This window comes from Ambystoma mexicanum, chromosome 7q (genome assembly GCF_040938575.1).
Source record: "Ambystoma mexicanum isolate Mex_15411 chromosome 7q, UKY_AmexF1_1, whole genome shotgun sequence".
Lineage (NCBI taxonomy): Eukaryota > Metazoa > Chordata > Amphibia > Caudata > Ambystomatidae > Ambystoma > Ambystoma mexicanum.
In genome coordinates, this window is record NC_090941.1 from 845,300,525 (window position 1) to 845,315,670 (window position 15,146).

Genomic DNA, 15,146 nt, shown 5'->3' on the forward strand with positions numbered 1-15,146 from the left:
GCCCCAGCCTCACGCGGCCTGCGGTCCACTTTCACTTTCGGTTGCTGCCTGCTGTAGTGATGCCGCATCTGACTTCTTAGATTAAAGCAAATCCTCGTCCGATTTTTCTCCGCTCTTTCGCCCACCTTGTGGGGGTTATGTTCAGGCACCTTTAGCAATTTTCTGGGGTGGGGGTTCCCGAGGTGGGAGCTCAGACCATTTCAGGGACCTTTGGGCTATGGAGCTCACTCGGAGGTTGTCATCATCCGTGCGCCCCCCTGGTGGCCAGTGTGAAGCAACTTTTAAGAGGGCGACAATCCGAGTAATCTCAAAACAATTGGTGTACTGAAACGAGGTAAAGGCCAGATTGGCCGGGTCCTTCTGGAGCGTCCAATATTAACCGGCATTATGGCGCGACCAGAGACGTTGGCAATACTTGCCCTGATTGCCTCGACTTTGCTTATGAAATAAAGAGCCAACTTATCACACAGCACCTGCGACCCTGGGCCAATAGATACTTTTCCGAGATTCGCAAGCTCTTTCACTGTCTGAAAGAACTTTAAACTTTATTTATACATTTAATATTACACATTGACAACAAAATGTAATACAATAACACAATGTTCAAAGAATACTTATGCAATTCCATCATATTAACTTTATCCATAAAGAACAATCAAGAATTGAAATTAAAATGAGAGAAAGGAAGAAAAGAACAAAAAATTAAATATAAAAATAAAATAATTATTGTTAAACCTCTCCTAGACTACAATAGATAACTAAGCATAGAGATCATTAAATGCTCCCCAAATCCTCTCATATTTGTCAAGTTGCTCCTTTGCTTTAAAGGACACCCTCTCTCTCCTGGATAGCAGGCACAAACCTTGCAACCAATCCTCAGTATTCGGAGAAGCATCGCTTTTCCAAAATGTTAAAATTTGCTTTTTAGCCAGGAGAAGGGCTCTATATAACCAGAACATTTTGCTGTTAGACAATCCAATACACAATGGAATCAAACCTAGCACACCAAGGAGAGGCTCTCTAGGTATAGGTAAGCCCAAGACTAATTCCATCCTCTGGAAAACACTATCCCAAAATATCTGTATTTTTCGACATAACCACAACATATGGAGCGTGCCACCAACCTCTCTATTACAGTTCCAGTGCGGACTGAATCGTGGCAGTAAAATTGGCAAGTTTTGCTGTTTTAAGGGCCTTATGATATAAGGCAAGCTGCTTCTTAAATTCAGCTTTTAACAGCGGATTGTAAGCGGTCCACCATTTACATTCCACCTGACGAACTACTTGGCCGAAGGACCGCAGCTCGGTAGACAGCCAAGGGGTGGAGGGGCTCAATGGTTTTTTAACCCATTGAAATGGCGCTAAATGATCAGCCACTAAACCAGCCGAGAAATGGACGAAGGTACCGAAAAAGGACCATCTGTAGATACTTGGTAATTTGAAACAATATGGGAGGCCAGTATAGATGGCTCAACTGACCTGCAATTTCAATAGAACACTTTAGTGTTTGTGCTGATCTGGTATGAAGGCCTGGAAATAAGTTGTTCAAACGGCACCACATGATGATCCGTCCAAGTCATAGAATGACAGGGGAAACCCCGCACTAACTGCATAGATGAGAAAACCAGGTGGAGAGTATGCCCCACCACCAACTGATACAACAACACCTAGCCATGCCTGCTGAAAAGGAAGTCACAGTAGAGTTTGCAGTAGCATTTGCTGAGAGATTAAAATTTCCTAAAACACACACATTTTAATAGTGTAAGACTAACTCTGAAACAGCACCAACAAATATGTTTTTAAACTAGAAAGACTAAAGGAATGGCGGGCGAACGCGCCAACGAAGATGGCATGGCGGGCGCCGCCCCTTAGTGGGGGCTGCCCAGCCGGCCTCCTCCCCCCCCCACTACTCAAGAAGCAGGTCAGGGGGGCGGGGATGGGGGAGGAACACGCAGCCCGCCCCCGGAAGGGACGGGAGCGCGCGAAACGCAAGGGGCGGGGTAGGGAGCCGAGGGAGAAGTAGGCCTCCTAAAGGCACGGGTTTGTTCCAGATACAAACACATTCTCCCTCGGTTCTCTGCCCCCACCAGATCGTGGATTTTGTTTATGCGATCATCTTCACCTTCCCGCCGCCGCGGACAGAGAGAGAGAGAGACACTCTCCGAGACCTCGGCCTTCTACTGCTCCGTGTGCCTTGAGGTGCTCTGCAGGCCCGTGCGCACTCGCTGTGGACACGTGCGAGTTAGTTACCCTGCATGCTCAAGCACACTCCATAAAGTCTGCAAAGTTCCAATTTCATGTGCGCCACGTGGATGGCAAGTCGTCTATGCTAATTTTTCTTTCTCTTTATACTAAGTTAATGTAATCCATCTTTGTTCTCTGGTATGTGACTGTCAACTATGTGTGTAATCATTTGGGAACAGCTATGGTGCTGCAGGGAGATGGGGGTTCGTACGCAACCTGCACGTCTGGTTCGACTGGAGGGAGGGATATAATGTGGACAAAGAAAGCCTCCGGTTGGTCCTTCCCCTTTACTGGGACTTTCTCCCTCTGTGTTGTGCATTCGTCGTAATTAATTTGCTCCCCTTTTCCCTGGCGTTCCGCACACTAGAGCCCTCTACCACTGCCGCTCGTATTCCTGTCTCGGTGCCCCCCACTGCCAGTTAAAGAGGACCCCGTGTTGGAATTTCTGAAGCCCTCCCTCTTTCGGCCCTGCTGTAGCTGGCAGGATTGCTCCCCCCGGGCTCTGGAGCAGCCTTTGTGCTCAAGCCACGTGTTTTCCAAGTACAGTAGCGTGCGCACCATCCCTGGCTCAGCTCGCACGCAGTTCACTTCAGTCTAACCGACGGCACACGAGTAGATTGTGCAAGGAATCGCGGCTGTGGTTAAAACACTGCCTCTGTTTTCAAAGAGATGTCCTTATGATTGCAGACATACACACCTGTGGTGCAGCTGAAGATGCAGTGCGATAAAAACGCTCAATAGTAATCTCCTTTCTAAAACCGATAGAAGTCAACATACTACAGAGGTGGGGGGTAAAGACTGTGTATCCAAAAACACTTGACAACATATGGACAGTATTACTAATGCTGTACCCCAACCATCTGAATTGGGAGCAGGGGTTTTGGTGGGGTTGGGATGCGGCGCGTGCGACATGTGCACCGAAATAATGCGAGTATGGGCCTACCACACTCCAGTTGGCAGGGGCACATGGCCCAAGCGACGGTGGGCTGCATGGGTAGTCGGCGTGGCTGCGTCACAGGGACCGAGGTGCAAAGGGTTGGCCGGGGTTTCCAAAAGGTTGGAAAGTGTGTATTACATACGGATTAGCCACGGATAGGATGTTTTAAAGTGATGGAGATTGTTTAGAGATACTTTATGAGATTATATGTACCAAGGATCAAACAAGTCATCACGAATGCAGGGTATTGCTAGCACCGATTGTGCAAAGGAAGAAAAGGTCATATGGTAATGTTTTCTTAACTGTGCGGCCGGACGGGGGCTTTTCAGTCCGGGTTTTCAGTCGGAGTTCAGTGTACAGTGAGGAAAGGAGGTAGCACTGGTTTCCAGAGGGTGTCCATTATGAGGGTGAAGTAAAGTAATGTCTCATGACCTATACTAACACAATTTGTCTTTTGTTTTCAAGGTGGCCACGTGTGGGAACAACATAAGGTAAAGGTGGGCCCACAGTTACAAGACGACGGTCCTGGGTACAGAAGGGCAATTGCACTTGCGCTTAGTGAGTTAATAATAGGTTTAGGCAATAGGACGCATATGGGTTGGAAGACGAAGAGACACAACAGCCCGAAAACAGGTAAAGTAAAACAGGAAAATGCCGGCAGTCACCCAAACGGAGCTTTTAGATATTACAATGGTGCGGAGTACTCAAACAGCTAGGGCAATGGCTGGGCAAAAAGGAGTAAGGTAGGGTGCGCAAGTTGGATCCTTTTCTCCCTAAAGCACAAAATAAATAAATAAATAAATAAATACAAATTTGCGGGGGATAGCAGCGCCACGACCAATGCTCCGTGGGCGGAAAATGCTATAACAAAAATATTCAAACTCAGCGCGGCGCAGGGCTTGTTGTGAATTACCTGGCATGGAGCTCATTCCGGGGCGCGCGGCGTTGTAGGGTAAGAAAATGTTATGTCAGGGGGGGGAGACGTGAGTAAGAGGTGGGGGGAGAAAGAGCTTGCAATGCCTTGTGGGTAAGTGTTAAGACTGAACTAAGTTGACCTCCAACCAAAGGAAAGGTACAAAATAATATTTTAAAACAGCGCAAATTCTTTATATATGAATTCAACCTTAAACCACTTCCATGTCACTGCTGACGAGTTACTTCACTATGCGGCCAATAGTTTTGACCAGTGTTGGGAGCAAGACCACACGGAGCACCACACATTCGCTTCGAGCCCCCTCACCCCGTGCAGGGAATGGCTGGGGATTGGGGTGCTCGGTCCGGTGAAACAGGGAGTAAGGGGGCACAGTATTAAGGGGTACAGAACCAGACACCGGGAACTGGGGGGGGCAAGGGTGAGAGCACAAATACCACATTCAAGCATGATCGGTAGGGCAAGACAGTTCTATTAAACCAACCAGTTAAGCATCACAAGGTAACGTGCCGCAAGAGCTAAGTGCGGATTAACGGAGAGGCATCTCCTGAAGGGGGCAGTAGAGAATCCACTCGAATTCACTAATTTGAAACCCACTCAAACAAACTACACGTAAGGGCATCGTGTATTTAAGTTAGGGTTGCCCCAAGACGTGGTTTCAAAATGGAGCATTAAAAATACAGGGCTCTTTAAACCTTCTACATGAACAAAATTAGGTATTTGCCTACTCCCTCACAGTTACGAACCAACCTGACCTAGGTCTAGTTCCTCAACCCGGCAATGGCAACAAAATGGAATATCCTCAGCCCAACTCGTACACCCCCCCCCCCCACCCACCCCCCGGTGCGTTTACTTCACTGCTGCCTGGGTGTAGGGTGCGCAGGCTGGCAGGGGAGGCAGGGCCTTGGAAGGACGGGGGCCTGCCCCCGGTGCGTTTACTTCACTGCTGCCTGGGTGTAGGGTGCGCAGGCTGGCAGGGGAGGCAGGGCCTTGGAAGGACGGGGGGGGGGGACAAGGAGGCAGGTGAGGCAAGGCCTTGGAAGGACGGGGGTGGGTGAGGGACAAGGAGGCCATACACCAACCAAGGAGCAACGGAGCGAGGGGAGTAGGCGGAAAGGTCCGCTATGGAGCGACCTGTGCAGGCTGGGGGAACTCTCTGCCGCCGGCAACCAGCAGAGAGTCTTGGAGGAGTCACAGGTCGATCCCTGTATCAAAGTACTGGCAGGCCCATAGGGGAATGCTCAGCCAACAGCTTAGATCTTACGGCGCCCCAAGAGTACTAGACTCAGGGGAGGCCCTGGGAAAAAGGGGAGGGACGTAGGGGACTTGGGAGCCAATTCCAAGCCCAAAATTGCGGGGGGGGGGGGGAATCAACATAAACTCACAATTAAGGCCATCAAGGGAAGTCGGTCGGGGGGGAGCAAGAGGAGACTACGGGGGGCTCAGGTAACTGTGAAAAAATAACAGCAAAGGGAAGTCTTCACGGAAGGAGGGGGGCATGAGGGGGAGGGAGGTGGAGGATCCAAGATAGGGCGGCTAGGCGAATAGAGGGAACAGGGGGGAGGAAGCCAGCCCCAAGGAATAAGGGGGGGGGCAAGGACCAAAAGCTGGGGGACAGGAGACGGGGTACAGAAGAACAGGGCTGGGAAGTCTGCCTCTGGGGGGAAATGGAGCTAGGATATGGAGGGGCAGAAACGGCAGGGGGGGGTTTGGCGGTACCCTAAAAACTGGGGACCTGGTGAGTGGAGGAGCGAGGGAAAGGAAGGAAGGAGAAGGGATAGAGTACACCGAAGAGATATTACGCTGGCAGGGGGGGCACTGGGCCAGACTCCACAGGGAGGCCGGGGGGAGGGGGAACTGGGAGGATTTAGGGGCTCGGCAAGACGGAAGGGAGACATGGGGGGCAGCATAGATAGGATAGGGCTTCTGGTACAAGCGGCACTTGGGGGACGGGGGGGGGACAGAGTACAGTAGAAAGGACTCAAAATAGACGGGCATCGCAAAGCGATGACCATATAGGCAGGCAGAAAGGTGTGGGCCGGCACCGGAGGTCGGGGTCGGCCTTAACGTACGGATGTGGGATATGTGTATCGTTGGGGCACTTGTGGTGGTGCCGGTATAGGAACCTGATTACTAGCGAGGCACCGCGTGGCTGCCGGTTTTATCTAGACCCAAACACCGGACACGGTGAAGTGTCGGGGGGGGGGCAGGGGATTCCCAACAAAGACCTAGAGAAAAGGGGGGGCCTATGCCAAAAGTCGCTCATGGGGAATCTACAAACGGCCAGGGGTAGAGAGGTTAATAGCAAGGGCCGGGCTTAACCTGAGGCGTCCACCGGACGAGGAGGGTAAGGGGGGGGAGGGGCAAGGGATACCTAGGTAGCCGCACACAGAGTAGTATACCTGTGGTGGTGAATGACGGATCGCCTGTAAGATAACTCCAAGACTTTATGCAAAATAAAGCTGCTGAGGCATTTTACTCTTCCAACTTTACAAGGTGTCTGAGTTGTTTCTTCAACATGTGATGTATGACATATGCGGGGGGTATGAGGGGAGGAGGGGGGGGGTGAGGGGCCAGGTCATGGAGGAGGGGGGGGCAAGGCACTGGGGTGCCCACGCTAGGGGGACGGTATATAATAAGAAAATGAAACAGCAGATGGATTAATTACACTTTTAGCTAGCATTGCCCGCATTTTAACATCCGCTTCAAAAGGTAGGATGCTACACGTGTTGCAGTCTTTAAAAATACGAGCCACACCTCCGCCAGGATGTATTGAGTCACAGTCTAAATGACCCCGGAGTGAGGATGTGAAATACGTCCCGGTATGAGGACACAGTAAACCAAGTTTTAGTTATACAAACCAAGTCAGGCTCGTGACTTTGAATAAACGTTCAAATTTCGAATTTGTTAGCGGGCATTAATCGGACACACTCGCAGCGACTTGCTAGGCGGCCAAACCTGGATAGAATCAGCAGTGACTGCCCAGCCTGCTGAAGAAAAACGTGCTAATAGGCGCAAGGTATGATAACGTTGCTTCCTGAATGTGGCTTGGTGGGGTGGTTTGAGGAACCTCCCCTCGCCATCCCCTGTCGTGTCCAGTCTCACGCAGCTGGTTGCGGGCATCCGCCCCCCTGGGCGACCCCACCAGCCATCTGGCCAGTCGGGACTTGTTCACATTCTTCAATCGCCTCCTTACCGCCGTCTTCTCCAAAACACCAACATTGATTTGGCCTCTTTGGCATATATAGGGCTGTGATCACGCTCCCCTGGGACGTTTTTCTTTTGTTACAATCAAATGGCACTACCTCTCATTGAGGCTCCCTGCATGCGATTGGTAGAATGCGATCGAAAGTGAATTTGCCCGCCAATGGCCGCCATGTTGGTTTTCAGTTGCAGCGTGCGTATGCAAACTGACAGCTATCTTGCTGCTTTTCTAAGCGGCCGTCCGTGGAGCTCTCTTCCCAGTGCTGACCTCCATGCTTCAGTTTGGGCACATGGAGATAATGGATAGCCAAACCCCCTTTCACGAACAGTAAACAGGCTAACGGGGGACACGTTTGGTATTACGAAGCTCTTTTGAGACAGTATTCTTGAATGCCACAGCAGTATCATTTCTACCTTTACTAGTTTCAGTGGCCCCAAAGGGACACGTTCTGGTGGTCCCGTGTGGGCAGTCCCTGGGTCCTGACTGGCATGGTGGGTGTATCCAGACAATCCTCCCCATGTTGCCCCTGGACCCAGCACAACGCAACTTGTAGCGTTACCTCGCCCCTTCAGCGACCCCACCATCTACTCTCAGGGACAGGCAGCTGACTTTGCCACAGAATTCATCTGAGCTGTTGGCAGATGAAAATAAGCATTGTCAAAGCCAACAGTTTTCGCGTTTACTGCTGTTCTTTGCATTTAAGGCAAAGGTAAGAACCCATTGAGAGAAGGTGCCAGTGATGATGGGCAAGAGGAAATATGAGTGGAACAAGTGTGAGAGTGAAAGGGTGTGAGTGGAAGGATGAGAGAAAAAGGGCTGCGAGCAAAGGTGAGAGTTGGAGAAGATGGAATGAGGGTGCAAGAGGGGATATCTTTAATGGTGTGCGGGAAAAAAGAAAGGAGGAAGGTTGCGAAGAGAGAATGTGGCGGTGCAAGGTGAGAGGGAGACGCACAGAGAGGCGTACAGAGAGGGAGACGGCACGCAGATAGACAGCAGAGAGAGAGAGACGGCGCAGAGATAGAGATGGCGCACAAGGAGAAAGACAGAGAGAGACAGCACAGCGAGACTGAGTGACAGCAGAGAGGGGGAGATAGAGGGCACAGAAGAGAGAGAGAGAGATGGCGCACAGAGAGAGACGGCGCGCACAATGAGAGACAGCGCAGAGAGACGGAGCCACAGCACAGAGAGGGAGACAGAGGGCACAGTGCCACAGAAGAGGGAGAGATGGCGGACAGAGAGAGAGTGTGATTCTATGACAAGACAGGAGGCTCATATTATGCATTACAATCTTTACTCTGAAACCACAGCAGCAAAGAAAAAACTTTTACAAACAAAAAAGTTTCAACAACAGAACTAGATAAAGTTCAATGTCAATGCATGGGGAACTCCCCAAACCATCATGGAGGATAGGTCATACCCTGCAGGGGACCAATGAGCAGGGACCCTCCTTTATATATGTCCATTACTCTAACGCCAACCCCTCTTTCTTTGCTGCTGACACCACAGAGCTAAGTCACCCCTTTCAGTTGTGTCTTACATTGTTTGTCAGTAGTAGGCTTTATTAGTTTGAATATGACATATATTATTTATATGGTAAATATGTGTTAATTACCTTTTATTATAAAGGAATTTGTGTATTTGATACAATGTATCTGGATAGCCGCGTGCGACCGTTGGTTTCATTTTGGTGTCTTTCAAAAAGAAAATATGTATTATGCTCATACTTCCTGTTTCAGCTGAAGCAGTGGTGCAATGGTTGAATTTCGGACTACAGTCCATGAGGTTGTGAGTTCGAGGGAGCTCTCTAATTTATTTCTTCTTTAAAAATTTCTCGCGCTTGTAAACTCAGGTGTTTCTAGTGCATTAATCAACTCGCTCCGGCGTGCGCGAGAGCAGTGTTGTTTACACTGTTCCCTCTTCATTTCGCCTGTTTGAATTCGTGCCCCTTGACAGATTTATGGTCACCTGGGGATTCCAGGTGCTGCAGGCTTTGGGTTCGGCCTGCCCCTGTGGCTTATGTTTGTAACAAAAGCCTCTGTTTCAGTACTGAGCCAAGTTAGCTCAAATATAGAGCTGCAGGTCTCCCATGCAGGAAGACCCGGGTTCGCGGCCGACCAGCGCATGTTTATTTGTATATTTTAAGATTAGATATTTTAATTGTTATATTTTAAATAATTGTATTTTACAATGGAGGTATTTGATTGTCACCTTTTTTGCTCAGTTGAGCAGGGATTTCCTAATGGGCATTTGGTTGGTTCATGACTTCTTCAGAAAGATTATAGCACAAACATTTTAATAGTAAAAATGTGGTTTTGTTAAATGTTTGTAATTTCGTATCCCTGGTGACACAACACATTTCCTTACCTTTAGTGCTGGAAAGAAAGAATGTTTACTGATAGACTGTGGGTTTGTTAGGTCAAAGTCTGACCATCCAGCGCAAGAGCCCGATGCACTGCCAGTCTACAGTTTTATTTTATTTTCTTTGTTTATTTATTCATTTACTTATTTCTTAAGTTATGTGCTTTGCCTTCACTGTAGGTGCCATAAGTTCGGTTTCAGGTTCAGCCTGATTCTATTGCGAGGTTACCCCCTCGTGTACTGCTGATTATCACACCCTGCTCGGGCGAGCAGTTGGAGGTGCACTTGCTCAGTGTATCCTACCTTCAACTTGACAGTTTTCTTTTGTTTGGGTTATCTTCCCTGGAAAGGTGCAGTCACCTGCTCGGTGGCAAGGTTGCCTGGGGTTTCTGCGAGGGGTCCCCTTGTATACGGCTGTGTCCACACCCTGCTAGGGTGAGCAGTTGAGGTACACTTGCTCAGTGTTTCCTCCCTTAAAGTGGGCAACTTGGGTAATTACCTTAACTGGCATGCACCATAACCTGCTCGGTTTCAGGCTCTGCCTGAGTTCTAATGCGAGGTTACCCCCTCGTGTACTGCTGATTATCACGCCCTGCTCGGGCGAGCAGTTGGAGGTGCACTTGCTTAGTGTATTCCTTCCTTAAGGTCGGCAGCTTTGTTTAGGTGCTGCATATGGCTGACGCCATTGTTTGGTCTTGTAGGCGTGCAGTAACCTGCTCGGTTTCAGGCTTCGCCTTGTTCCTACTGCGAGGTGCTCCCTCGTGTACTATTGGTTGCCTCACCCTGCTGGGGTGAGCAGTTGAGGTGCACTTGCTCAGTGTACGCTTTGATAAACAATATGTTTAAGTGTTGACTGGAACACATTTGCGTTTTTTCAGAATTGTCAGTGGCCCAGAAAGCTCAGTGAGTATCAGCTTATATAAGGGCCGAGGATTCGGTCCCCTGTGAGGGCGTAACCCCTCTTCTTTGGATATTTTATATATATTTCATATATTATATATTCTTTATTTATTAAGTGCTTTAAAGAAAAGAGTGTGGAAGTGGTTGTAAACAGACCCATATGGGGTTGTACCTTCCTCTCTAACCATCTCTCTGGTGTTATCATTCATCTTTTAGTTAAAAATTCTGTCACCCTTTACCTTAGTTAGTTTCAGGACAACTCAGTCCTTTCCTTAGGTTTTGATTCCCGACCTCAATTGCTCCACCCAATACCAGTGCTGATTAAGCTACAGTATTTTCTCTCAACATGAGGAAGAATAAAGATGATGCGTTATGCCTCTATTGAGGTCTGTAGGGCTTAAGGCTCTCTTTAGTGGGGACCTTTGTTCTCCCCTACTTTTGTCCCATTGGACATTCCTTATTCTTTTGGTTTCTGGTGGAGACAGGGTCAGCTCGAGGGTAACCGTTCAGTTTTTTACATGACAAGTTGAGCAACCATGTTTTACTTGTATGGAGTGTTTGGAAACACTTGATGGTATCAGTTAGACGAGTTGCCAAATAATAACTTGCTGGCGCCTGCCTCATGTTTTTCCTCCCAAAGCTTGGCCTATGGTTCAGCTAACCGTCTAACAGTGTGTTGCAACTTCTCCTCTGCTCGAGGAGTACACGCAGGCTTCTGTACCCTCATGAGCGTTGCTTAACCTCTTTAGAGTGCTGTTTTCATATCCGTGCTGACCGTTCTGATACAGGTTCCTAATTTTGGAAAGGTCTACATCAGTCTTTTATCCTGCTGAGATCGATAAGTGAACACCTCACACCACACAACGCTCGTAGTAGTGTTAAGCACCACTCATATACCTGAGGGTTCGTAGTACTGTATAAGTACTGTTTTGCTATGGACAATGTGCTTAGTTTTTCCTTCCCCTGATTCCCTTAGTGGCCAGTCAGCCTCACATGAATACAGTGACTCAGACCTCAGGGTTTGAGGGGACAGTGGTCCCAGATTTCTTCTCAACCTTGCATTTACAGGGCATTGATAATTATCCAGAGTTCTTTCCCCCTCATTCCCCTTCCTGCCATCCTTGGGGGAGATTGCATCATAATATTACGCCTCTGGGAGTATCCAATGGTTTCAGTTTTCCTGCCATCCTTGGGGGAGATTGCATCATAATATTACACCTCTGGGAGTATCCAATGGTTTCAGTTTTTTCCTTTTTACAGGAGTTCTGGCGGGTGACCAGTGCAGACTCGCACTGAGCATTTCCCTCCCGTCTGTTACTTTCCTTTGTGCTAATCTCTGGTATTTCAATAAGTTAACTGGAGTCTGTCCAGTCAGGGGATTGGTTAGAGGCGCTAGTGGGTATTTATTTCTCTTAACGGTGTAAAGCGGGGCTTTAATGTGGTCCTCAGGGTAGTTTTCTTTCTGGATTGCAAGGTTTTTCCTTTGGATAAGTGGGGGAGGTTTCTCCTCTTTTGGGAAGGCTCAATATCCCTTGGTGGGATAGAGGGGTCTGGGAGTGATACTATCCCCCATCCACGTTATGACCCTCTATCACGATGCGTTCCAGAGTCTATACATTAACTTTCAGACGGTGTCTGCCGCTACGATTACCAGAGTGCTGGGATATATATTTGGTTGATGACTTGATTATCATAGTCACCTGCATGGCAGGTGGACCTTTGGGGTTTTCACAAGAGTTTGTTTGCAGTAAGGTGCCAGCTCAGGGTGCTGTGAGCTTCAAAGATCTGCAAATTGGCTGAAATATAGGTTGGACCTCTTCTGGTGTACACCTTCAGTTTAACCATTTAGTGATCAGTTCTTTGCAGTTTAGAGTCTTGCTAAGATTTTGGAAATTTGGTGTCCTCCTTCGGTTACTTTTGATCCGCTAGGGGATTTATCACCAGGGAGGAGGGATCAAGGTTCAAGCACCGGGCATACCTACAAAGGAGTTTAGATATCACTATAATGGTAGTGATTGGATGTCGGATACATTTTTTCTTCTTGCCAAGTTTGGCCTCTTAAGGATCAGGTTTATAATATCTGCCTTTTGTCATGGTAGCAGAGTCCTTCTTCAAGAGTTCGGGAGGTCTAAGGGTCTCCGTGTTGGCGGTTTGACGGGTTTAGCTTCTCAGGTGGGGCCCTCTCTTCCATTCTGCTTCTGCCTCCAGAAGACTTCCCTCCTTAGTATACACATATGTCTGAAGACAATTGTAGATTAATTCTATTGCTTTTCAGCTCCGCTCAGGATGGATTGTCCTATTACAAAATTTATAAAAATGATTTTTTACTCCCATTTTACCCTTTTGAAGATTTGTCTTTCCCTCTTGGTTCCACAGTGTAGTTCTGTGACATGCCCTGTTTCTAATGCGATATCTTCCTTTAATGCATGGGATGGAACCTATAAGACTTTCACCCCTATGGGGTACTTTTCTTTATCTCCAGGAGAGCTAGGTGTTTGATTTCATTGGTTTGCTTTCTAGGTCCCCAAAAATGGTACGAATTTAAGTGTTTTGAATATTTGATTGAACAACCTAGGTGTTTATTTCAGATGGTTTTGTCCTAACCTATTAGTATAGGAAAACTTTGTTCAATGTTTTCCCCTCTTTTAACCAGTTGGTTTTGGTGGCCTGTAAGGAACGCTGGATTTGGCACATTCCTGTTTTTCTTGCAGTGGATTTGACTTTGCCTTATAAGACAGCTTTTCGGGCAACCTAGTCTTGGGCAATTCTCTGATTGGTCAACAGATTGATTTAATGAAAGCATTTAAAAAATGTTACCTTTCCTTTAATTTTATTATATTATCTATTATATTGGATCATTTTGTACTTACTAATGAGATGCAAGGGCTTTGAACTTGCATAATATGAGCCTCCTGTCTTGTCATAGAATGACTAATCCCCCACACTAACGTGAGATGGGGGTTTAGATTCTATTAAAGACAAGGAGGCGATTATTATCCCTCCCACCCACCCTGGATATGATATGATATGATATGACAATTGTGATACGCATGTACACAGGTGGTTCAAGTGAGAACATTCTTTGGTTTGTTGTTCTTCCCAACCACCCACCCTTCTTGCTTGTTGTTCTTACAGGTACGAGTTGAGGTTCTGCTCAGGAGTGCGTGATTTCGGGTGAGAAGTCCTATCCAGAAGAACTTCTTCATTGCTTCAGGCTGCGGAAAGGTTGAGATCTCCGGTTTCGCTGGATCCTTTTTCTCTGCGCTACGCAGTTCAACCGTTCCATTGGGCGTCTGGTGCAAGTCAGCTGCAGAAAGAGGGGTTGGCGTTAGAGTAATGGACATATATAAAGGAGGGTCCCTGCTCATTGGTCCCCTGCAGGGTATGACCTATCCTCAATGATGGTTTGGGGAGTTCCCCATGCATTGACATTGAACTTTATCTAGTTCTGTTGTTGAAACTTTTTTGTTTGTAAAAGTTTTTTCTTTGCTGCTGTGGTTTCAGAGTAAAGATTGTAATGCATAATAATCGCCTCCTTGTCTTTAATAGAATCTAAACCCCCATCTCACGTTAGTGTGGGGGATTAGTCATTGCCCACAGAGAGACAGCATAGAGTGAGGGTGAAAGAGCACAGTGAGTGTCATGACACAGTGAGTTCCTGACACACAGGAAGTGACAGCGCACAGACAGCAGTTCTTTCTGGGGCTTCCAACTGTGCCATGTACGAGTTAACAGGAATATTTAACTTGCAGGTCTTCCTCGAAACTGCAAAGTGCGACCAGTTGTGTCCATTGACCTGAAAACAGCCTGACGGAATGCCTTTAAAACGGTATTTCAGACAGATTAAGGATGCAGGAACGCCCAAAAATGTGAGAATAACCATGCGGGCAGGCATGAGAAAGGTTGCTGACACGTTGCTGTATGTTCCTCGCTCGGGTGCTTGGTGAACACCGAATATCCCCTTTTTAGAGCACGTCTAGGGTGTGGTGGAGGACTTTTTGTGTCCTTTGGTATATAGAGCGCTGAAAGCTTTGATGTCGAGTAAACATGCTCAGGCCACGACCACATTACTAAACACTTCTACAATCTTCGGACGGAGGCTTGCTCATGGGTTGGAACTTCTACGAACCAAATGCTAAAAATCTGTCGAACACTCTGTGGCAATATTTAAAAGGCCCTGTGACTCGGGAGACCCTCGATGCTTACGCCTGCCAGACCCATCTGCTCGTTTTGTTGTACCGATATTTCAAACATAAATGAAACAAAACGGGTTAAACCTAATACATTCTGGCCGACCTCCCATAAATGTTTAATTAATGAACATGCCTACTTCACCATGTATCCCTTGGATGCAAAAGTAATTGAAGCTTCAAAGCCTTAAACCAGCACAGCTATCGCATTGAATCTACAATGAATACGCCTGACAAGTTCACGTCAATGAATCTCGGGAAACGTTGTTGTTAAATGAGAAGCAAGGGATTTGGACGTGAATATTAACCAGAAAAAAAACGCTGTGCTGCCCCGTCATCATTCTAGCACTGATGGTTTATAGTTAACCAGCTTGCAGAAAT

The 15,146-nt window shown here is 47.6% G+C and overlaps 1 protein-coding gene across 2 annotated transcripts in view; it reads left to right on the forward strand.

The window, feature by feature from the left end:
- MRE11 (MRE11 homolog, double strand break repair nuclease) overlaps positions 1-15,146 on the forward strand; it is a 1,502,633-nt gene that overhangs the window by 1,187,845 nt on the left and 299,642 nt on the right. The window contains exon 17 of one of the 2 annotated variants that reach the window (XM_069639267.1): positions 13,711-13,843. The exons of the other annotated variant lie outside the window; for it this stretch is intronic. Coding sequence (XP_069495368.1) covers positions 13,711-13,721 — 11 coding nt within the window. The 3' untranslated portion in view covers positions 13,722-13,843. Of the gene's footprint in view, positions 1-13,710; positions 13,844-15,146 lie in introns of those variants that run through there. 2 annotated transcript variants of the gene reach the window in all.